This window comes from Microtus oregoni, unplaced genomic scaffold (assembly GCF_018167655.1).
Source record: "Microtus oregoni isolate MIOR12 unplaced genomic scaffold, Mior012 000042F_ref0000377, whole genome shotgun sequence".
Taxonomy (NCBI): Eukaryota; Metazoa; Chordata; class Mammalia; order Rodentia; family Cricetidae; genus Microtus; species Microtus oregoni.
The window spans coordinates 21,518,134-21,540,276 of NW_024543209.1; the positions used below are offsets into that span (position 1 = coordinate 21,518,134).

Below are 22,143 nucleotides of genomic sequence, written 5' to 3' on the forward strand. Positions count from 1 at the left end.
TCGATATACAGTAAGTACCAATAAATGTTTAAGTCATGTATTGGAGCAGCTCTGGGGTGGTATAGAAGACCAGTTAGGGGACAAAAGGAATGGGAAAATGTCCTCGTTTCTGCCCTGTTGCTGTGACAAATACCATGACCAAAGCAACTTACAGGAGGAAAGGATTTATTTGACTTACACACACATCTAGGTCACAGTCCGTCACTGACAGGAGACAGGGCAGGAACTGAAGCAGGGATTTGAAGCAGAAGCCATGGAGGAATGGCACTTGCCAGCTCACCCACAAGTCATATTCTTCTCTCTTTCTTATACAACCCAGGACTGTGTGCTTCAGGGTGGTGCTGCCCACCACAGGCTGGACTCCCTTGCACCAGCTAACCATCAGTCAGTCCCCCACAGACAAGCCCATAGGCCAGTCTGATTGGACCAATACTTTGGCTGAGACTCCCTTCTCAGGTGACTCTAGGCTATGTTGAGTTGATGGGTAAAGCTAATGGGGAAAGGAGAAAAGGAACCAATTTCACCCCAAGTTTATATGCCTTTGCTTTTAGAACCCATGGGTTCTTTTTCTTGTAGTTATGTTAATAGAAACCTGGGTGTGACACCGTCATTCTCTTTGGCAATCCTGGACCTGACACAGGTCTCATTAGAGCACATAGTCAGCTTTCCAAGGTCTTCATTAATCCATTTCTTTTCCCTCCCATGCCACTTGTATTTTTTGATATTTATTCACTTTTATTTTACTCCTACAAGAGTTCTGCCTGCACTATAAGTGTGCAGTGCCTATGGAGGCCAGAAAAGGGTACCGGATCCCTTGAAACTGGAGCTACTGATGGTTGCTAGCTGCCATGTGGGCGCTGGGAATCGAACCCGGGTTCTCTGGGAGAGCAGTCTTCTTAACTGCTGAGCCATCTTGCCAGTCCCTATTTTTTATTTGTTTGTTTGTTAATCAATCATCTTCAGCTGCTGCCTATAACACGTCTGACTTCTCTGGGACCATCAAAAAGGAAACTGATTTTTTAAAATATTTTCTTTCAGATTGGGCTATCCTAAAAGAATATAAATAATTTAAGTTGTTTTTTTTTCAAATGGCTCACATATTTACAACAAAGAGGAATGAATGTTGAAAATTGAAAACAAAATGAACAAAAACAAACCCAAACCAAGAGGCTGTAGAGTAAAATTTCATCTTATGTTTGTTTATTGAATCACAGAGGAGGACAGATAAATAAATCCACCTTTAAACTCAGACACGTAACTTGTCGCATACAATACGCAGTGCAGAAGAAGTACACAGACTAAAGCGGGTGAGACTGGCCTCCCAGGATCCTCACGCCACCCCCTCCTGGGGTTGGTGGCTCCCTGGGGATGGGAGTCTCACACAGTTCCTCTTCTTTTAATAGGGACTCTGACCTCGTGCTTCGTAAGCACTCAGTTTTCTATTAACTTTTGTAGAAACAGGAAAACAAAACACACAGAGATGTCACTGGAGTGTTGTCACGCAGAGAGTGAGCCAGCACCTCAAAGAAATTAGTGTAGACTAGGAGGCTTTTCTCAAGTCGTCTTTCTTGTCCAGTGACAGGTTATCCATGCCATTTTTGCATGTCTCCCCTATGGACATAAAAATAAATAAATCTATCTGCCAGGTGCCACCTTGCCTCCTTCCTCTGCCCTATCCTGGGAGATCTATGTGAAAATATTGGAGTAGCTGCTGCATTTTGCTAGGCCCAGTCTCGGTGCTCGAAGATACTCATTGCTGTGTGTTGAGGCTGCATCCTGAAAACAAAACAAGCAAATCAAAAGCCACTGTGCCATAGAGCTGGCACTCCTGTAGGTATATTAATGCCCTCAAGACAGCACATTACAAGTGTAGTAATAATAGGTACATTCTCTGTGTCCCCACATTTCATCTTTTAATACACTGATTTGTTATTAAGACAATGAAAATTGGGGACCCTGCACCAAGCACACACTCCAGCTTCTGGGTCCCTGCACTCACGCACCATCTGCCTTTTCTAAGAACCATTCCTGACACCCATAGAGGCTGCTGTCTGACAGTCTAGGGTGTTCTCACTGTTAACAGGCATCCGGACCAACTCCTCTGTACTCATACATCCTATCTAGAACCTGGAAAAAAATCACAGCCAAGATGCTTACCCAGAGGGTCCAGCCAGGATCCTAACTGGAGCAACAATGAAGAAGGCACACATTATTCTGCTTTGTTTTGTTTTTGTGAATGGATTTTTCCTGTTTGATTGGCTTGATTTTGTAGACAGGGTTTCACTGTATAACCCTAGCTGGCCCAGAACTCATTATATAGACAGTCTGGCCTCAAACTCACAGAGATCTGCCTGTCTTCGTCTTGTGAATGTTAGGATTAAAGGTGTGTGTCACCATGTCTAACCCTGTTCTAGTCTTCTTTAAATGGATTTTACTTATTTTTTAACTTAAAATTTTCAGTGTGTGTATTCGATGTATATGGTAAATAAGAACAGCTGCAAATAGCTGGATAATGTGAATTGAGTATGTTCCTGCCATGCCCATGCCTGATGCCTGCCTTCGCTTTGCTTCTTCCTCCTCTCATCCCCAGTTTGTCCCCATTGTTTCCCTAGACGGTTTTGCTTTGATTTCCATGTCCTATATGTGATATTACCTTTCTGCATGCTTTTTTATGCCTCTCTCTCTCTCTCTCTGTGTGTGTGTGTGTGTGTGTGTCTGTGTGTGTGTGTGTCTGTGTGTGTGTGTGTATTTGGAGCTTTGCATGTCAATTATGCATTGCCTTATACCTGGCTATCAGCGCCTAGTCAGCTGGACAGAACATTCATTTGCTGCAGGTGTCCCCATGTATTCTGTTCAGAGAGGGGACCCGCTGCAGGTATTTGAAACCTCTCAATGGCATTGTCACTGCCTTGAGTTCACGGATTCATCTACGAAGTTCACTTCTGTCCTCGTAATGCGAGGTGGCCTATCTGGGGCAGTATGGCTCTCAGAAATTCCAGGAGAGTCCTTATATAATATAGCAAGTTGTGATGTTACAATGGTGTCTTCAGGGTAGTGGTGGAACACATAGCAGATCTATAATCCCAAAGTGAAGCCCTGGGAGAGTTGAGGTGGAGAAAGGCTTTGCAACAATTTAAAAATGCCTGTTTTTACCTGAGGGTCAGAACAATGTAAATATGCCTATTCTTAATTTTGATCATGGTGGCACATGCATGTAACTCAATCACTCAGAAATGGAGGTGGAAAAATCATGAGTCTCAGGCCAGCTTAGGCTGTATAGAAAGTCCAAGGCTAGTCTAAGGTATATTTATTGAGGTTTTGAATTAATGTACACACACACCACACACTTCACAGAAAACAAAAACACTCCTTAAGCTACACAGAAAACAAAAACACTCCTTAAGCTAAACCAAACCAAAAAAAAAAAAAGCACTAAATAAGAGATGTTATCTCTTGAACCTTGCCTTCAATTTTATACTAAGGGTTCTAAGCAAAGCAATTAGAGAAAAAAATGAAGATTATTCAGATAGGAAACAGAAGTGAAATTACCTACATTTCTAGATAACAAAATTATTTATATAGAAATCAGACAGTATCCACTAAAAACTAGTAAGATATGCTTAATGAAACTGTAGGGCATTACAAAAGTTAATTGCATTCCTATTATATTTAACACAAAAATTAAACTGAGAAGACAATTTCATTTAAAATAGAATTTAAGAACCAAGCACACTGATATACATTTGTAACGTATATAACTTCCTGAGAGTGGAAGTTATAAGTTCTGGGCTAGTCTGTTTGGGCTCCACAGTGAGTTCCAAGCCCATCTAACATCACCACACGCTGGTTCTAGGTCTTACCCAAGAGTTCTTGGGTAACACACTCAGATACTATGAAAGTGCACTAACATCAACAGCAGCAAGGACCAATGAGCAGTGGCTCATACATAACATCAGCTTACAGGCAACTGCATCCCCCTCCAAAACAAACAGCCAGGAGCAACAATGAAACCCTCTTTGATGCCTTGTTTCTCTCTACTCCTTTTCGGGAGGAATATCTGTCTATTCTGACTGCTTCTATTTCCTCACATCATATTTTCTCTCTCTTTTCTTTTCCACAGATAAAATAGACAACAGAAAATTGCAGAAAGCAAATAGTTGGCTTAGTGGTTTGCAAGCACAAGGGCCTGAGTTTGAACCCCTGAATCCATGTAAAAATTTATAGCGTAGGGGCACATACTTGTAACTTGAGCACTGGGGAAGCAGAAACAGGAAGGTTGCTGGGCCTTATTGGCCAGCCAGGAGACTCAATTGTCTGCCCGACAATAAGAGACTGTCTCAAAAGAGCTGAACCCTAAGAAAAACATACATAGATCCACCTGGAAAGGGGAATAGACAGGATCGCCTGACACGATTGGGAGCATGGGGGTAGGGAGAGTAGGAAAAGGGAAAGGCAAGGGGAGAAGGGGAGAGGGGAGGAGAACTTGAGGGAACAGTATAGTAGGGATGGAGGAAGGACAGAGATGAGAGCAAGGAAAGAGATGTTTTGATTGAGGGAGCCATTATGGGGCTAGCAAGAAACCTGGCACTAGAGACATTTCCCAGAATCCGTAAGCATGACCCCAGCTAAGACCCTAAGCAATAAAGGACAGGGTGCCCAAACTGGCCTTGCCCTGTAGTCAGACTGATTTATATCTTATACATCACCTTAGAACCTTCATCCAGCAACTGATGGAAACAGAGGCAGAGACCTGAATCAGAGCACTGGACTGAGCTCCTAAAGTCTAGTAGAAGACTGGGAGGAGTGGGAATATGAGCAAAGAGGTCAAGACCATAATGGGGACATCCACTATAACAGCTTACCTGAGCTAATGGGAGCTCACCAACTCCAGCCAGACAGGGAAGGAAACAGCATAGGCACAAACTAGGCCCTCTGAATGTGCGTGGCACCAGGATTTATCTCTACTGCTTGTACTGGCTTTTTTGGAACCTATTCTCTAGATGGATGCCTGGCTCAGCCTAGATATAGTAGGAAGGGCCTTGAACCTTCGTCAAAGCAAGGTGCCTTAACCTCTCTGAGGAGTGGATGGGAGGTGGAGTGGGGGGAAAGATGGAGGGAATGGCAGTAGGGAAGGGAGTGGAAACTGAGATTGATATGTAAAATAAAAAAAAGATAGTTTGATTTCTTTTAAAATAAAATAAAGTGGAAAGGAAGAGAAAGAAAGAAAGAAAGAAAGAAAGAGAAAGAAAGAGAGAGAGAGAGGAAGGAAGGAAGGAAGGAAGGAAGAAAGAAAGAAAGAAAGAAAGAAAGGTGGGCAGCGGCAGCATGACGATAGCATTGAAGCTGTCTTTGGCTGACACACACACACACACACACACACACACCACCACACCACAACCCCCCCCCCCATGCACATTAGCCCAGTAACATGTGCACTCTTCCCCCATGCCTAAAAAGAGGGGCTCACAGTCTTCTTTTGTCTCTCCTAACAGCTGTTGGCATTTATCACAACAGGGTGTCTTGATTCAATGGGGCTTGAAAATAGGGCTGTTTCACAACTGCCAATTCTAATCCAGGTTTATCCACTACCCACAGTTTAGATGAAACTTTCACAAACTACCAGATTCTCTTTGAGCACACCTTAACTGGCCTCCTGTCTCCATCATTATTTGAAAGTTGTTTCTGCCAGGATCATCCCTATGACAGCTGTGCCTAACCCAGCGGTAAGTTTTAGAGCCTATCTAAAGATGTTAAGTCCTGGACGGCGCGTTCCAGAGATATCAGTTCCTTCGCCTCAACACTCCATGTTTTCTAACCATTATTCTACTTTCCTGAGGGCAGGTCCTCATCTCTTTCGCGTTTCTCTTAACTGTTCATTTCTGAGAAACTCAATTTCCCAGATTTACCATAGCAACTCTGATATCTCCCCAGAACAGTGTAGTGCTGGGTGGGGCGGTTATCAGTGATAATGTTTCAGATTTAGCATGCTTCCCCTCCCCCAGCCCACTCAGCTCTCCATCTCGGCGACTCAGCAGCAGCAGCTCTCTTGCCTGCATCTTCAGTTTCAGAATTTAATCTGATAATGTCTCACCTTCACAGTCGTGTGTTTTTTGTTTCTTTAGCCCAGTCCTGAATTTCTCCTTTAGCAAACACATTGTAGAAAGTTAGGCACGTCACATTAATGCCTGACATCAAGAAGAAGATTTTATGCCATGCGTTTTCTGGATCCTGAGGGATTGAAATACAAATAAGTGTGAGTGGCCGAGCTTGATTTTGTATCCGACAACATTTAGAATACAGCATTAAAATAGTATGTAGAGGCAACACAGGTCACTTAAGCATTCAAAACACTCATAAATGACAGTGAAAGGCCTCATTTCACTCTACACCAGTAAATACTTTTAATTACATATATATATATATATATGAATTTCTGTTTTCACCAGCTATTAATACAACATTAATATGACAGTTTCTTTTTTTAATGGGGGGGTATTTATTTATTTATTTCGTTTTTTTGAGACAAGCTTTCTCTGTGTAGCCCTGACTGACCTGGATCTCACTCTGTTGACCAGACTGGTCTCAGACTCAGAGATCCACCTGCCTCTACCTTCTGAGTAGTGGGAGCAAAGGGATGCTCCACCACCGCCAGGCAACATACCAGTTTCTTGTAAATAATGCATCTTTTTGGCATGATTTATTATTTTGAAACTTCCTGTCTCTTTCGAGACACCTTATGCAGACAACGGTGTGTTGTATCAGATAGTCACGTATGGATAGGCATGTAGGGAAAGTGTGTTTTCAAATGAAGCTGGCCGATTTAACCATTTCTATGCACTACCGCTATTATTTGTAGCCATTCTATGTACAGTAATTATTATTTTGCTATGATCATATGATTTCACGTTTCCCATGGCAGGGCTCTGACACAATTAAGAGAAATGGACATATATTAGTTGAATAAAAACATTATCATTTCCCACAAAAACAGTTTAAACTTTTATTTGGGATTGTATTTAACCAACAGATCTTATAATAGAACTCAAAATCATTTTATAGCTTTTCATGTAAGGGCTGGATGGCAAAACTCTCAAAAAGAAAATAAAAATCTTTTACCAATGCATGAGATGAGAGCTAATCAAGTCTTTTAATACAAGAAATAGTGTATCTTGCCATTTATGAGAATTTTTTAATTCTGTAAAAACTATCACCTGATTTCTCCACAGAAATGTAAATTATTTATTAAATATATTCTTAGATATTTTATTTTAGGGCTATAAATTATATATACTAAAATTATCTCTGTGCTATTTATTCAGATATTTAGAAAATACTTCATATGGACATTGGTTTATATAATTTATATATTTGTACTCTATCAGCAACCACGCCAAACTGTTAATTGTCATACTTTAGCTGTAGCCTTCTGGTTATCTTTGAATGTCACCTACTTAACTCTTCCTCTTTTCCTGTTCATTTTCCATATTTTCGCAAGAATACAGCACAAAGCTAATAAGATCATTGCATCCTTTCCGTGCTCACAGTGTCAAAGGCAAACCATTCCACAGTGCACCAAGATGCTGTTTCCTGTGGGGTTTAAGTCAGTGTTTCTCTTCCCTCACACCGAGGAGAAGGCAGACAAGATTCCTTCCTGGGTAGAGACAGCATTGCAAAGTTCTAAAACCACATTTCCTCGTGCCTTCCGAAAGTTAGTAGAGAAGTTTGTTCAGCTGACAATAATTGGAAATCAGTTCATGGTATTCAAGAGACGCAGCGGAAAAGCAGGGTGTGGCTGGCTCTTAAGGCTCAGAAAGAGAACTAATCCTAGTTGCCTTGAGTTTCCCCTCTTTAGTGAGGCCAGCGTTCCTCCCAGGGAGTTTCTGTGGTGCTGTCTGTGGCTTCTGCCTTTATGACACCATAAGCATGCACAGCAGGATTTTGGGAAGCTCTTTGATGGGAAATGTGGCCACAATATATGCTGACCACCTCACCCTGCCCCTTGCTGTGTGGCGGGTGGGAGAAATTTCCAACACAACTAATCCACCTAGGAGCTTGCCCTCCAAACGAACCAGTTGAGGAGCTAATGAAATTGACAGGGGGTGGGTTTAGACCCTTTTGTATTCTATACTGGAGAAGGTGCTTTAGTCCTCCTGTAGGTAGTCAGGCATCCGCACATGCTTGTTATCAATAGCTTAGACCACACACAGTACTAGCAGCTGGCTTTTCTGGGTTAATGTTCCAGCCTGGGTGGAGGAACAAGGGTTGATATAGTCAGACACTAGTTGGACTCAGCATTTCAGGAAGGAACTGGTCTCAGGCTCCTGGAGAACGAGGGGAAAGTGCAATGCACAATACACAGCCATCATAAGTCTCCAAAATGTCCTGATCATCTGACCAGCAGGGCAAGACAGACCTCTAGAATGATTAACGGCTTCCCTTTAAGCCAGCTAGCTACAGCTTTTCCTATGATATTAACCCACCACCTTCTCAACTCACTGAATCAAACATTCCGGATAGTACTACGAAGAGATGCAATTCCTGCCTCTGCTCACAGCTTTTGCGGTGGCAGGGAGCGTGACCTTGAGTAGTGCGCATGCAGATGAGGATGCAGCCCTTTCTTGCTACACAAGCCCATCCAGGCTTTGCTTTTTTGGGTAAATGTGTGCCCGTTGATCCATAGCAGCCAGTGGCCCTGTGGTCATTTGCCTCCTTGAACTCAAATTTTCTGAATCTCTAAAATGTTCTTTTATTTGCTTTTATCAAGAGGAAGCATGGATTTTCACACTGGTGTTATCTCTGTGTGTCACAGGCTGTGTGCGCGAGAGAACATGCATGTGCTCCGGCATGGAAGTGGAGGTCAGAGGACATGTTCGTGAGTTGCTTCTCTCTTCCCACCTTTATGTGGATTCCGGGTTTTGAAGGTTGTTAGGCTTTTACAGTAAGTGCTGTACCCCTAAGCCATCTCACCAGCCTGAACACGTATTTTTTTTTTTTTAAGTAGCTTTAAATTGACGGAGTCTTTCAACTATGTCCACCAAGAGGATTTTAAGGAATTCTGGGACAACTGCAGATGCAGTGCCTCAGTAGAAGCTACAGCGTCCTCCAACCTTCAGCCCCGTGTCTTCCTGTCTTTAACTTCCTTCCTGACAAAGCTCTTTTTGGTGCTTCCACCAACCTCGCTCAGCCAAATCCTTTTTCAACAGCTACCATTCTCTGTTAAAACCAGAGACCCATTTCCTTTCAAACAGCTGAAGAGGTCTTAGTATGGCCAGCTGACACACAGTGAGAAAGAATATATTGTCTGCAGGAGTATAGACTCAGAAGATCACCTGCTGTTGTGGTCTTCTCCAAGGTGTGTGTGTGTGTGTGTGTGTGTGAGAGAGAGAGAGAGAGAGAGAGAGAGAGAGAGAGAGAGAGAGAGAGACTTTCTTTATATAATTAATAGCAAAACCAAAACCAAAAAATATAACTAAGCTTATCTGCATACTACTTACCTGATTAAGGATCAGCCCAGCTACAGCTGAAGAAATTAGGCCTCCAATCATTCCAATTAGAGCTGAAACAGCTTTAATAAATCCATAATAGCTGTACAAAAAGGAAAGAGAACAAGGGTGAAAAATGGTACAAATGCTTCAGTCAAAGCCACCCCAATCCAGTGAGGCTCGGAGGGGGAACTGCTGATGCTATGAACACCCATTCCAACTGCTTACATTCAAACGGCGGAAAGCAGGCACGCATGATAGCAAGGTCTCACTGTTCTAGACTGTCAGAAAGGGTTACCTTTAGCAGTAAGGAATCTATGATATTATGAAAATGATCAGTGTTTAGAGTGCAACTCAGCAGTGTTTGAGACTTCCAAGTACAGCAAGGACATTCAGAAGGTGATGGGGTGGCCCATAGGAACTGGACTGGGGCTGATGGGGTGGCCCATAGGAACTGGACTGGGGCTAATGACTGAAGGACTGTTTACTCGGTCTAATCGCACAGACCCAGAGCCCCTAACCCCTGCCAGTCCTCTGATGAGGAAGTGAAAAGGCTGTTTACAGGCAGCCATGATTGACCAGTCCTGGAGGTTCATATCAGCCTTAGCAGAAAAGAAGCAAGAAAAACAAGGCAGCCACAGAAAGTCATAGATCCAAGAAAGGCCAAGACTATCAGTCCCACAGAGTGAGGCAGTGCTTAGTCAAGAGCAATTTGGTTCAGGCCTGGGAGCCTTGGCCCTTCAGCCAAAACTAGAGGATCTGTATTAGAAGGTCTCTCAGCTTATGAGTAGCAAAGTCTTCAGAATCTTTTGTTTATTTCCTTCGGTCTACACTGTTTCACTTTGCCTTCACAGGTTATGGTAACACACAACTTTAATCCTAGTGGTGCACAGCTTTAATCCCAGCCCTAGAGAGGAATATAAAATGGGGACAGCTCTCAGACACAGTCTCATTCTGAGATTCCAGGAGGCAGGATCATCATTTCAGACTGAGGTCGAGGTAAGAGCCAGGGGTTGACTGTTTTGCTTTTCAGAACTTCAGGTTGAACCCCAAATTCTGACCCTGAGATTTTATTAATTGTGCATCATTTGGACCCAGCATTGTTAGGGGCTTGGCTGCTATGGGCTTGGTTGCTAGATTGGTACTACAGGAGGTGATAGAAAGGTGGAACATCTTGGAAGGCCCTGAGGTTATTGGGAGGATATGCTCTCAAAGGAGATGTAGCCATTCTGTTCCTGACCCCCTTTTCATGTCCCGGATGGGAAGAAGTTTTGGTTTACATGCACTCCTGACCCAAAGCAATGGAGCTACCCCATGAAGGACTAACGTCTCCTGAACTGTGACTCCAAATCAACCCTTTCTCACTATAGATAGGTTTACTTCAAGTATTTTTTTATAGTAACAGAAAACTGACTAACACAAATTCCAAACCAGTGCTCATAATTTAAAAATCAAATATTTGAAAACAAATCTCAGTGGCAGTAAAATAAGTCTAAGCTGTCATGAATTAACATCTGAACTTGCACCTAATAGCAAGAATGAAGTAGACAATCCAGATGGCATTCGCTGTGTGCCAAAGCACTACTGTGCACATTTTACCTATACTAAATTATTCCGGACTCTTTTACTTTATTATTTCGTTTTCTCTGTGTGTGGGTCAGAGACTGTCTCTCTCTTTAGCCAGGTGGCCTCAGTCTGGTCCTTCTCCTTCTTCTGCCTCTTGACTGCTGGGTTATAAAAATGTATATAGAGAGTACTATGAACATACCAAAAAGAATGGTGTTTTAAAATCATTACTTAATAACAAATTAAGAAAAAATACAATAATCCCTTTTAAAAGAACTAGACAAAATGTAATTAAGAATAAATTTAACCAAGGAGTGGACTGACCTGCACTCTAAATCGATAGGACATTGATGAACTGAAGGCATGCCATGTTTATGGATCAGAAGAATGAAAATTAGCAAAATGTCTGTTTCTTAAAGTGATCTAAACACTCTATTCGTGCCTTGTGAAAATCCAAATGATGCTTTTCACAGAAATAGAAAAGAAATGGTTAAAATATCCATGGCTTCACGAAGGTGGACAAAGGTGTTCCAAGGACAAAGAACAAAGGTCTCACACCACCTGTCCTCAAAATGGACCTCAAAGGTATGGCAGCCAACAGGAAAGGAAAAAGGACAATAAATAATATTGGAACCAATTATATCTACTTACAGAAGAGAACAGAATTGTGCCTTTCTTTCGGACAATATATAGTATATTGACTCAAAAGGAACTGAAGACTTGGAACTATAAATCCATGAGAAAGACACACTGTGGGAACCTCCAGGACTTCAGTTTGGACAGCATTTTTTTTATATGGCCAAAAAAAAAAAAAAAATCTCAAGCAACAAAAGCAAAAGGAGAAGAATGGAATGACTTCAAACTACAAACTTTCTGCAGTCAGGGAAACAGTCAGTGGGGTGAAGAAACAACCTATGCCATGGGGAAATGTAAAGCACACATTTGCTAGGGGTTGGTGTCAGAAATACATCAGAAGTGCAGCTCACCATCCACCTAGAGAAACATGACTAAAGAACCCAGATAGAAACTTTTCACAAAAGGCCTAAATGGTCAACAAATACATACGGAAAATTTTCAACATCACCAATCATCAGAGAAATGCAGATTCAGAACATAGTGAGATGTTGCCTTCCACATTAGGACGGCTGTGATGAAAAGGATAAGAGAGGGGTTGGCCAGAGGCAGAAACCTGAGCTAGTGCAGCAGCCACTGTAGGAAACAGAATGAAGGCGCCTCACCATATGTCCCAGCGCTCCGGCTGCTGGACACGTATTAGACAGACACGGAGTCAGTGCTTCAGACATCTGCAATGACTTGTTTATGGCCACATCATCCACTCAGGTAAGACACAAAAATTACCAGAGTCCACCAGCACTAAATGGATAAAGACTGTATGGTCTGCACAACAGATGTTATTGCCTTTAGAAGAAGGAAAGCCTGTCTTTGTTTAACAATGTGCATGAACTTGGAGGATATAATGCTGAGTGAAATAAGCAGGTCACAGACAGGTCACATGCATGATATCATGTACATGTAGAATATAAAAAGTTGAATTCGTTGACGCAGAGGACAGAAAGGGTGTTATCAGAGTCTAGGGGTAAAGCGAGACATTTAGGAAGACACTGGCTGAAAGATGCGAAATTTCAATGAGAATGAATAAGTTCAAGAGACCCATCAAACAGCACAGTGCCTGCTATTAACATTGAACCATTAACATTGAAAACAGCTACTATGAGAGATTTTAAGTACTTTCATTACAAAAATAAGAAACATATATATGTTACTTCATTTAATCATCCGACAATGCGTCCATTTCAAAACATTGTCCTGTACATAAGAAATGCATGTCATTTTATTTATTAATGCAAAAGTAAGTAAATTTTAAGAGAGCCCCACCTGGGAGCAATATCCAAGGCATTGATGTGCTGTCCACAGAAGGAAAAGCTGAGTGTCGAGTTGGCGAGTGTCAGGAAGATGATGGTGCTGTAGAAGCTGGAGCTCAAATAGAGCAGGCACATGATGAAGATCACAGGAGAGAGAATCCCTGCAGAACGATCCAAACCGTACAGTTAGGTGCTTCTGAACACAGGGCTGAAGGATTCCCCATGTGCTCGTCTGTCCTGGCTCTTCCTTACCTAGCGTAGAGAAGAGTTTCCGCACGTTAGCTACGCTGAAAATCTTCCGGGACAGGAGGAAGTCTGCCAGCTGACCTGCTACGATGCCACAGATGTAAGCAAGCAGATAGGAGAGACTGGACAGCAGCCCGTTCTGAGGAGGAAACATGAATCCTGAGTGCACACGGTGGAGACGCAGTGCCCTGCAGCCAGTGTGTTCACCGGATTTCAGTAACTAATGTGTACGTTAGACTTGGAGATGTGACTTGGTGGTTGAGTTCTTGTCTGCCATACCAAAGGTGCTGGGTTCAATCCCCAGTCCCATCTAATTAATGCATGAATTAAATGTGTGCTTTGATCCAGGAAACTATCCAGTACCAGAACTGTGTCTGGGAACACAAGGTCCAAGGAAAGCGAAACATAGTTTTGAGATTAGTAAGAATTGTCACCATCCTTTATAGATTTTTGTTTTTAGTATCATGGGACCTGGAAAACTGCAAGAGAAGACTACTGAGAACAGGAAGTGTCAGCCCTGAGGGAAATAATAGGGGATAGAGATGATAATTGATGACAGACAATTGCATGTTTGCTCTAACTGGCCAGGGTTAACTCTAGGAATGACTCCATGGTTTCTTTAAGTTGAATCGGTGAGAGCTTATAGGACCATAGCACTATGTTGGCCACTACCCAGAGGCAATAAGTACATTACACAACGTTCCAAAGTTGGGAGCCCAGACTCCATTTCTAAGGGAGTCTTTCTGGGTTACCTTGATATCAAATGATAGGAAGTTCCATTAGCATCCAATGTCAGATAAGCAATTGGGAATCCTTTAAGAGTAACACCTAAAGCCCAGGAATTGTAGTTCTATCCCAAGACAATGGGTTAACAAGAGCTGGACACAGAGGCAGAGTAATATTTACATTAGGACTCCATTTCCTGAAGAAAATGGCACTGTCAAGCTTTTTCATTTTTTTGAGATTAAAAACAAGTCTCACACTGTGGCTCAGGTTAGGCTCAAAGTTAGAGCAATCTTCCTGCTTCAGGTCCGTAAGCACTTAAATGATAGGCAGGCATTCACCACAATACTAGCTTGTAACAAGTCTCAAGTAACAGGCTAAGACATATATTGGGGACCCTGGGGGTCTGTGTGGAAAAGTGGCTGCACGTGTGTTGATGGAAGAATTTCAGACACTGTGTTTATACCAACACCCTTTGTCTGGACAGAGTTCACATGTAGGAAACCATGCATCTCTAGGTAAAGTCCACTAGCTAGTGTAGGAGGCAGGCAAAGACTGAGTCTATGGTCATAAGACACAGAGAGATAAGTGGGGAGGAGTCCCTTATGAGTTAAAGATGAGAACAGGTGGTACACTTACCTCTCTAATGTTAACATGAAGCACAGTGTTGATAAATGTTGGAGTGTACGTAACCAGGAGGCTGTTGGACCATATGAAAGCAAAGGTATTGATGATAATAGCCCAGAGCGGAAGAGACCTAAGCATAGCTTTGATTGGCAGAGATTGTCTGCGCGAGCTGACCTGGGAAAGAAATCAAGAATAATTCAAAATGAGGATCATCTGGAATGTGTTTTGTTTGGAGCAGAATGTAGAAGCTGCCCCAAAGGAGCTCAGTGTTCTACCTGCTGGGGAAGAGAGGATGTGATGTAGGCCTTCTCCCTGCTGCTCATATACGGGTGGTCCTTGGGGTCATCATAGAACAGAAGGAACCAGCAAAGACTCAGGATACAGCCAAAAATACCTATCAGAGAATCACATGTTACAAGGACGTTCTAGCTGCAGTTTTGGATCAAGCACATTTCAGAGCATCAGCCTGAGAATCTAGGTGGACTCTTTCTCTGAAACCCTGGGAGGCTCAGACTTTGATGGTCTTTGTAACCACAGCTGGCCCTTGCTGTGGTGTGCATGTTACTGCTATGCTCCTGTCGGTTGGTGAACCCTTTGTTTGTTGGCCTGATCTAATGAGTCTGTCTACCCCCTTAGGGTTCCCTAATGTTGGGCCTTTATATTTTCAGGTTGGTAATGGCTCCCTACCTCAAGAGGGAGCCATTCTGAGCTTGCACAGAGCTAGACAGTCACACACTCACTGCTGCAAGGGTAGATGTGTTTCCCTATTCTGACTCAGCCTTTGGCACACTATGGGAATTAGGCACTTTCTGTAACCTTCTGACACCGACTTAGCCATAGATGGCTTGAGTAAATATCAACAGGCCTTCTGCCCCTGTACTTTCCTTTAGAATTTGGCGAATAGAAAGCCTGGGAAGGTGTCTTCTTCTTCTGGAAATACCAAATGGTGGATGATGCCAGTGCAGTGGGAGGGCCCAGAGGACCTGGGGGCCCAGTATTAGGGGCCAGGCAATGGTCTTAGGGGCTGCGGGGCTCATGGAGGTAAAGCTGAAGACAAGGAGTGGATCCCTGTCACCAAGAGGGACCGCCTGGTTAAGGAGATGAAAATCAGATCCCTAGAGGAGATCTACCTGTTCTCCCTGCCCATTAAATTGTTAAGTTATAATAGATGTAGATTTTTATGTTTATTCTTAAACTTTGATGCCTTACTGAGATTTTATAAAAAGAAACTCACCGAAAATGTAGAAAACCATGGGCCAACCCAGAAGATCACAGATGAATCCACTCACAAGAAGGACAATAAATGGTCCCATTACAAATCCTAACCAAAGGGTACAGAAGACATCCCTGTTAACTTAACAAAGGCACCTGAAAATCCAGCCAATAAACCTCTATGTTATAATGAACAATCTTCATGGAAGAAGCTTGTTTCCAGTGCTCAGGAGGAACTGAGACCGTCTTTTCTCTTCTCTCTTTTTCTGTTGTTTGAGGTAAGGACACTGCTTTTTCATTCTGAAACAGTGTGTGTGTGTGTGTGTGTGTGTGTGTGTGTTCATGTACATTCATTTGGATGCCAGAGGTTGAAGTCCAGGGTTTTCTTCTCCTACTCTCTGTATTGAAACAAGTTCTTTCAAGGTCTTTCAATGAACTTAGAACTCACTGTTTCAGCAGGGCTGGCTGGCCAGTGAGCTTTTGGCCTACATCTGTCTCTGCGCCAACTGTGCTGGGGTGATAAATGCGTGATCCCATGTCTGCTACTTTACATGGGTGCCAGGGTCCTCATACTCGTGTGGGAAGCATTTTATCCACTGAGGCATCTTCTCTCTCCTAATCAAAGCAAGAATATTGCAGGGATGTTTCTAAAGCCCCTAGCAACTCAAAGCACAAGTTTTTAAATGGCTCTCGGAAAGACCATGACCCAAGGAGATGAAATGGGACTTAACCATGCTCGGCTTAAGTACTTACCTGATAAAGTCATGGAGGTAAGCCGGCCTCGTTCCAAGGGAGGTGCCCATTTGACCCATATTTCATGTTGGCCTGTTGACACTATTCCCTGAAATGAAAAGATGAGGGTTTTGAACTCTAATACTCCAAATCCGAGCTCTATGTCTGTTTGAATCATGTCTTAATACCTGGGCTACTCCCTGGAGTACTCGACACACAATGACCAAAGCTGCTCCAGCTTGGGCTGCTGGTGGGATAAGCATGGAGAGCACAGAGCTGAGGAGCATTGAAAACCCAAGTATTCTCTTCATTGGATATAGTCCAGATAGGTACCCAACAGGAATCTGAACCACGACCATACCAAAGAAGACAGAACTGAGGATAAGCCCTTGAATATCAAGACTCCAGGAATACACGGGGTTCTAAAAGGAAAAAAAAAATAAAGAGGAAACATGTCTGAGGACTCTGCATTGGAGATAAAATCTGGTGTTTATGGGTTTCAGGAATGTGGTCATCCTGGTCAGTCTGTTTAAAGTAGTCCTTCCTCTTCCTAAAGTTTACTTTTATCTCAAAACAACTTTGTTATCTTAGCATGTTATTTTGCATATGCATTTATATTTTATCATTGATATTTTCAAATATAGATTAAGTGTCTCTTATCTGAAATGCTAGGACCAGAAAGATTTCAAATTCTTTTGGATACTGGAGATGCTGGCAGAAGCCGCGAAACAACCGATTACATTGCACCCGCAGTTAGGAAGAGAAAGATGAATGCTGAAGCCCAGCCTGCTTCTCTTTTTATCCATACCAAAAGGCCAGTCCACTGAATGCTGTCATCTACACTTAGTGTGAGTTTCCCCACCTCAGTTAACACAATCTAGAAACCCCCTCACAGATGTGAGGTGTGTCTCCTAGTTGACTCTCGATCCCTGCCAAGTTCCAGTTAGAGTTAACCATATCTTTCATTTCCCTTGGTAAGGTACATTTTGTTTTTTGCCCCCGTTTCTTTCCCAAAGTTCTTCCTCTAAAGAAGTTCTAACTCTTGGATTTTGTTACCCCTTAACCTGAAATCATACAACAAACCCTTCCAAAATGTTGAATTATTCTTTTTACTTATTAAAAGGTTTGTTTATGTATTTAGGTGTTTTATCTGCATGTATGTCTGCACACCAGAGGAGGGCATCAGATCCCATAGGATTACAGTTATAGACTGCCATGAGCTGTTAAGTTTGTGTTGGGAATTGAACACAGGACCCCTGGAACAACAGTCAGTGCTCTTAACAGCTGAACCATCTCTCCAGCCTTTGAGCTATTCTTTAATCACAGACTATGCCTATTCTTACTCATAGTTAAAACTTGAGCTTTATTTTATGATTATTTTTATCATTATCTTGTCAATAATATACGTCCTCTGTAGAAACTAGCTACCAAGATAAAGTTTTAAACTTATACTTCATACTTCCAATATACCTTTCCATCATCCATTCTCTCCACTGCAGATCCATTGGGTAAATTGGGTGGCTCTGTTCTGTTCACCATGGCTACCATGGTGAGGTTCAGGCACACTCTCTGAGCCATGATGACAATGTTACAGAAGTGCAAAACAACAGCCAATCCATAGCGAAAGGAGCAGAACCCTGGAACTGGGAAGTAGAAAAGAACATCTCAATTGGTAACACAGTTTAAGAAAAAAATGCAGGCATTTGGAACTTTGATATCCTAGAGAGTAAGTTAAAATTTTACTGTACAAACATCCTTCTAGAAATTGCCATATAAAAGAAAGATGTGGGACTTATATAATAATCCCTATTACCTTAAGACATCATTCCAGTTAGAATGTCCCAGAATGGTAATCCAGTTTGCAAATGCTTTGGTGAGTGTCTATTTTAAAGAAACCATGGACAAATACCTTGGGTTTTCTTTGGAGGTAGGACCCCTTAATATTATCAGTCGTATTTTATCTCAAAGAAACTGATTTGATCCTCAAATTGATATGACTACTCTGGTTGAGAAACTCACATTTTTACATTGTGAATTTTTTTTCTGAAGAGAATAAATTTACTGAGAAAGTATCAAGCTATAGTAAAGAATGTAGTATTGGTATAAAACCAAGCACGCTCATCAGTGGAGGAAATCAGGAATTACAGAAATACATGTGCACCTAGGACTAAGTGATGCGTGTGTGTGTGTGTGTGTGTGTGCGTGTGTGTGTGCGCGCGCGCACATGCGTGCTGCATGTCGGTATACATGCTCATATTGGGGAAAGTGGTTGCACATTTATGGAGTCCAGAAGTCAATGCTGCGTGTCTTCCTCTATTGTTTTCTACCTTATCTACCTTAGTTTTTGAGGAAGCATCTCTTATGAAACTCTGGATCACTCTGGTTAGGCTAGACTGTCTGGCTATCAAACCACAGGACTCCTCCTGTATCTGTCTCCCTCCTACCAGGATGACAGACACATATCACCACACCTAGCTTTTTATATGGGTGCTGGGGATCTGAAGTCAGGTCACTGTACTAGTGTTGCAAATGCTTTCTTGGGTGATCCATCGCCCCAGTCTAAAGAACTAGTCACCAAAGCTGTCTACCATAGGAATCTATTGTTATGGATTTCCCTAAGAGTCAAAAATAATCAGCATGACCTCTCCTATATCCAAAACCAGCAGTAAGAAGCCCCACCATGCTGAATCCATCTTACATCTGTCTGACTGCTCCATCTGTGTCCTCTAAACATAGATTTAAAGGCTTGTGTGATTCAATCACTTTCCCTTGATAATTTCCCTGATTAACTGGGAATTTGCATGTATCAGGGTTAGGATGTCCTACGGGTGATCTTAGAATTCTGCCTACTGTGGCCCACCATCTGACTTCTAAACATTTATGTTCATCACACATGCAAAACATAGCCAACCATCTTCAGCATCCCCAACTCCCATTTTATTGTTATGTTGTTACCTTGAAACTCATCAAAAAGTCATGACTTCAAATTGCAAAATCTCACCATCTAAATCAGTCCCTGATGATCCTTATAGAAGCAATGCAACTAAGGTACAAAATTTAACTGTGGACTTGCTGAAGAGGCAAATATAAATTCTTACTACTCTCAACATACAGTAATGGGATGGGCATGTGCAAAACTACAAACATTAAAATTCTAAAAGAGAAAAAAGTCAAACCCACAATGGGTTTGAAATCCATCTGAACAAACACTGTGTTTTAAAAGATGAATTTTTATCCTAGTTATAAAATAAAGTGGTATAGAGTATGATAATCCGATATATGTATTGTGATTGTCAATTTCACCATATTGAGAAACTACTAGAAAAGTGGTAACATACTTCTGGGTTTGTTGTGAGAATGTATCCAGAAAGGGTTGGAATCTGGGTGTCTAGTCAGATGAGTATTTTTTTTTCCAGTAAGTCCATAGTGAATGCTACCTCTCATGCAGGCCAATCAACATAATGTCATAATGTCATGTTGATTAATGTTAAATCGACCCCTGCGATACCTTGCAAAAGAGAAAAATTATCAAGATCCCTGCGAACTAATTTATAACACCGGGTTAGAAGATTGACAGTTATGCATGGGCACAGCATTCACCAAACCCCACATATCTATGGCGGTTGCTCAATGCTCAATCTGCCAGCAACAGAGACCAACATTGAACCCACCATAAGGCAGTTCCTGTGGGTGACCATTTGTTAAGCTGATAGCAGATAGATTATATTAGATAATTTCCTGCATGGATAGGTCAGTGTTTTATATTTACTAGGGAGACAGTTATTCTGGATATGAATTTATCCTTCCTCTATGCAATGTTTTTCTAGAAATAACTTCATCTGAATTTGAAAAATGTCCTATTCCCCGTCATGGTGTTCTATACAACAGGAGCTCACTTCACATCCAGAGATGTGCAGCAGAGGGCTTGTGTTCATAGATTTATTGGTCTTACCTCGCTTGTGGTTGAATGGCCTTTATGAGGGCACAGTTACAGCATTAACTTGGTGGCAGTACTCTGCCGGACTGGAACAATATTCTGCTGGAGGCTGTGTATGCTTGAATCAGCATCCAACACATGGCGCAGTTTTCCCATAGTTAAAGTTTATGAATCCAGGAACCACAGGGGAGAGATAGAAACCATCACCCCTAGGGATGTGGCAGCAAATGTTTCACTTCCTATTTTCAGGAGCTACTGCTCTGCTGGCCTCTACCTATTGCTTCCAGGGGGAGAAATTCAGACACTGGTGGACTAGGACTCCAAGGACTCCATTGAACTAGAAGACAGAGCTTCTCCCCCGGGGGACTTTGGGGTCCTCAGCCTCTGAGGTGATGAGCTATGAATGGAGTTAAAGCGTTCATGGGTGATAAATCTGATCTTCCAATAGGGAAATATGGTTTCTATTCTGTAACTTGACAAGGAAGAGTATGGCAAACAGGCACGGTCTTCTAGAGTCTCTCCTAGTGTTTCCCAGACTAGGGTTTAAGGTCAGTGAGACTCATCCACAACCCTGTGCAAGCAGAACTACAAATGGCCCAGGCCTTCGGGACTCAAGCTGCAGATGCTACATTAGGTAAAGAACCACAGTCCATTGAGGTGCTTTATGAAGGCAAAGGCTGTAGGGAATGGTAGTTATCAACATCAGCCATGACATCTGCCATATATATATAAATACTAACTATGGCATGTGATGAGTCCCAAGAAAAACAATGGCGATTATCATGATATTATTATTCCCTATTTTGTTAAGTATATATTTGTGTCTATACATGCATGCATCAATCAAATTTATTTTCTTTCTCTTACTTTATTTTTACCCTTTAATATAGGACTTGTGGATGATATACAAATATTTAAGCACTGTTAGTTGCATCATAGTTATGGGATGTCAGAAGAGCATTAAGAATCATATGAAAACTTTGTTGCCTTTTCTGAATATTTCCGAATTAATGCTTCCATATACCAGGTCTCTCACTCGCCATCAGTAATGCTGTGTTTAAGAAGGTGGACCCTGTACCACAGGACAACACTACCTTTTTTGGCAAGACACTGGTTCTCCATTTGATGCTTATCTTCTTGTTCGTGGGTTTGGTCTCCATGCACTGTGGATTCAAACACACTGGTTAGGATATGAAAGGAAGCAACCGACCAAGCCCTCGGGAATCCTGTCTGACTGAAAGCCAGGGTCAAAGGATGACTAACCCCGTCACACCAGTGCCCTTTCACCCCCACGGAAGAGCTTAGTTAATATTCCACTTTCATGTTTTTTTTTCTGCTCACTTAAAATTTATTGAAAATCTGTTAACTAGCAACCCTGTCAATTTAGTTTTTCTTAATTCAATGAAAAATAAAAACTTTATTATAGAAACAAAAACTGAGGACATTTGCTGCCAGTAGGCTTGCCCTGCAAGGCAGACTGTCAGAAGGTCAGCGGGCAGGAAAAGACCACAGTGCAATTAAAGCTGAATTTAGAGAGGGACTAAATACAAACATAACTCATTTTCTGCTGTTTTTTTGGTTTTGCTTCATTTTTTGTTTTTTTTTTTGTTGTTGTTGTTGTTTGGAAACAGGGTTTCTCTATGTAACAGCCCTGACTGTCCTGGAACTTGTTTTGTAAAGTAGGCTAGCCTCAAACACACAGAGATCCACCCACAGCTGCTTCCCAAGTGGTGGA

The 22,143-nt window shown here is 42.1% G+C and overlaps 1 protein-coding gene across 1 annotated transcript; it reads right to left on the reverse strand.

Annotated features, from left to right (window-relative positions):
• Positions 1–1,244: 1,244 nt before the first annotated feature.
• On the reverse strand, positions 1,245–21,530 carry Slc17a1 (solute carrier family 17 member 1). The gene is made up of 12 exons (XM_041632964.1): positions 21,503–21,530; positions 17,942–18,114; positions 16,660–16,893; positions 16,493–16,580; positions 15,762–15,848; positions 14,803–14,921; positions 14,540–14,701; positions 13,184–13,316; positions 12,945–13,092; positions 9,495–9,585; positions 6,092–6,228; positions 1,245–1,776 (listed from the first exon to the last, which is right to left on the reverse strand). Exons 1-11 carry the CDS (start codon positions 21,528–21,530, stop codon positions 6,094–6,096), a joined length of 1,398 nt encoding a protein of 465 aa, XP_041488898.1. The 3' UTR covers positions 1,245–1,776; positions 6,092–6,093.
• Positions 21,531–22,143: the final 613 nt, after the last annotated feature.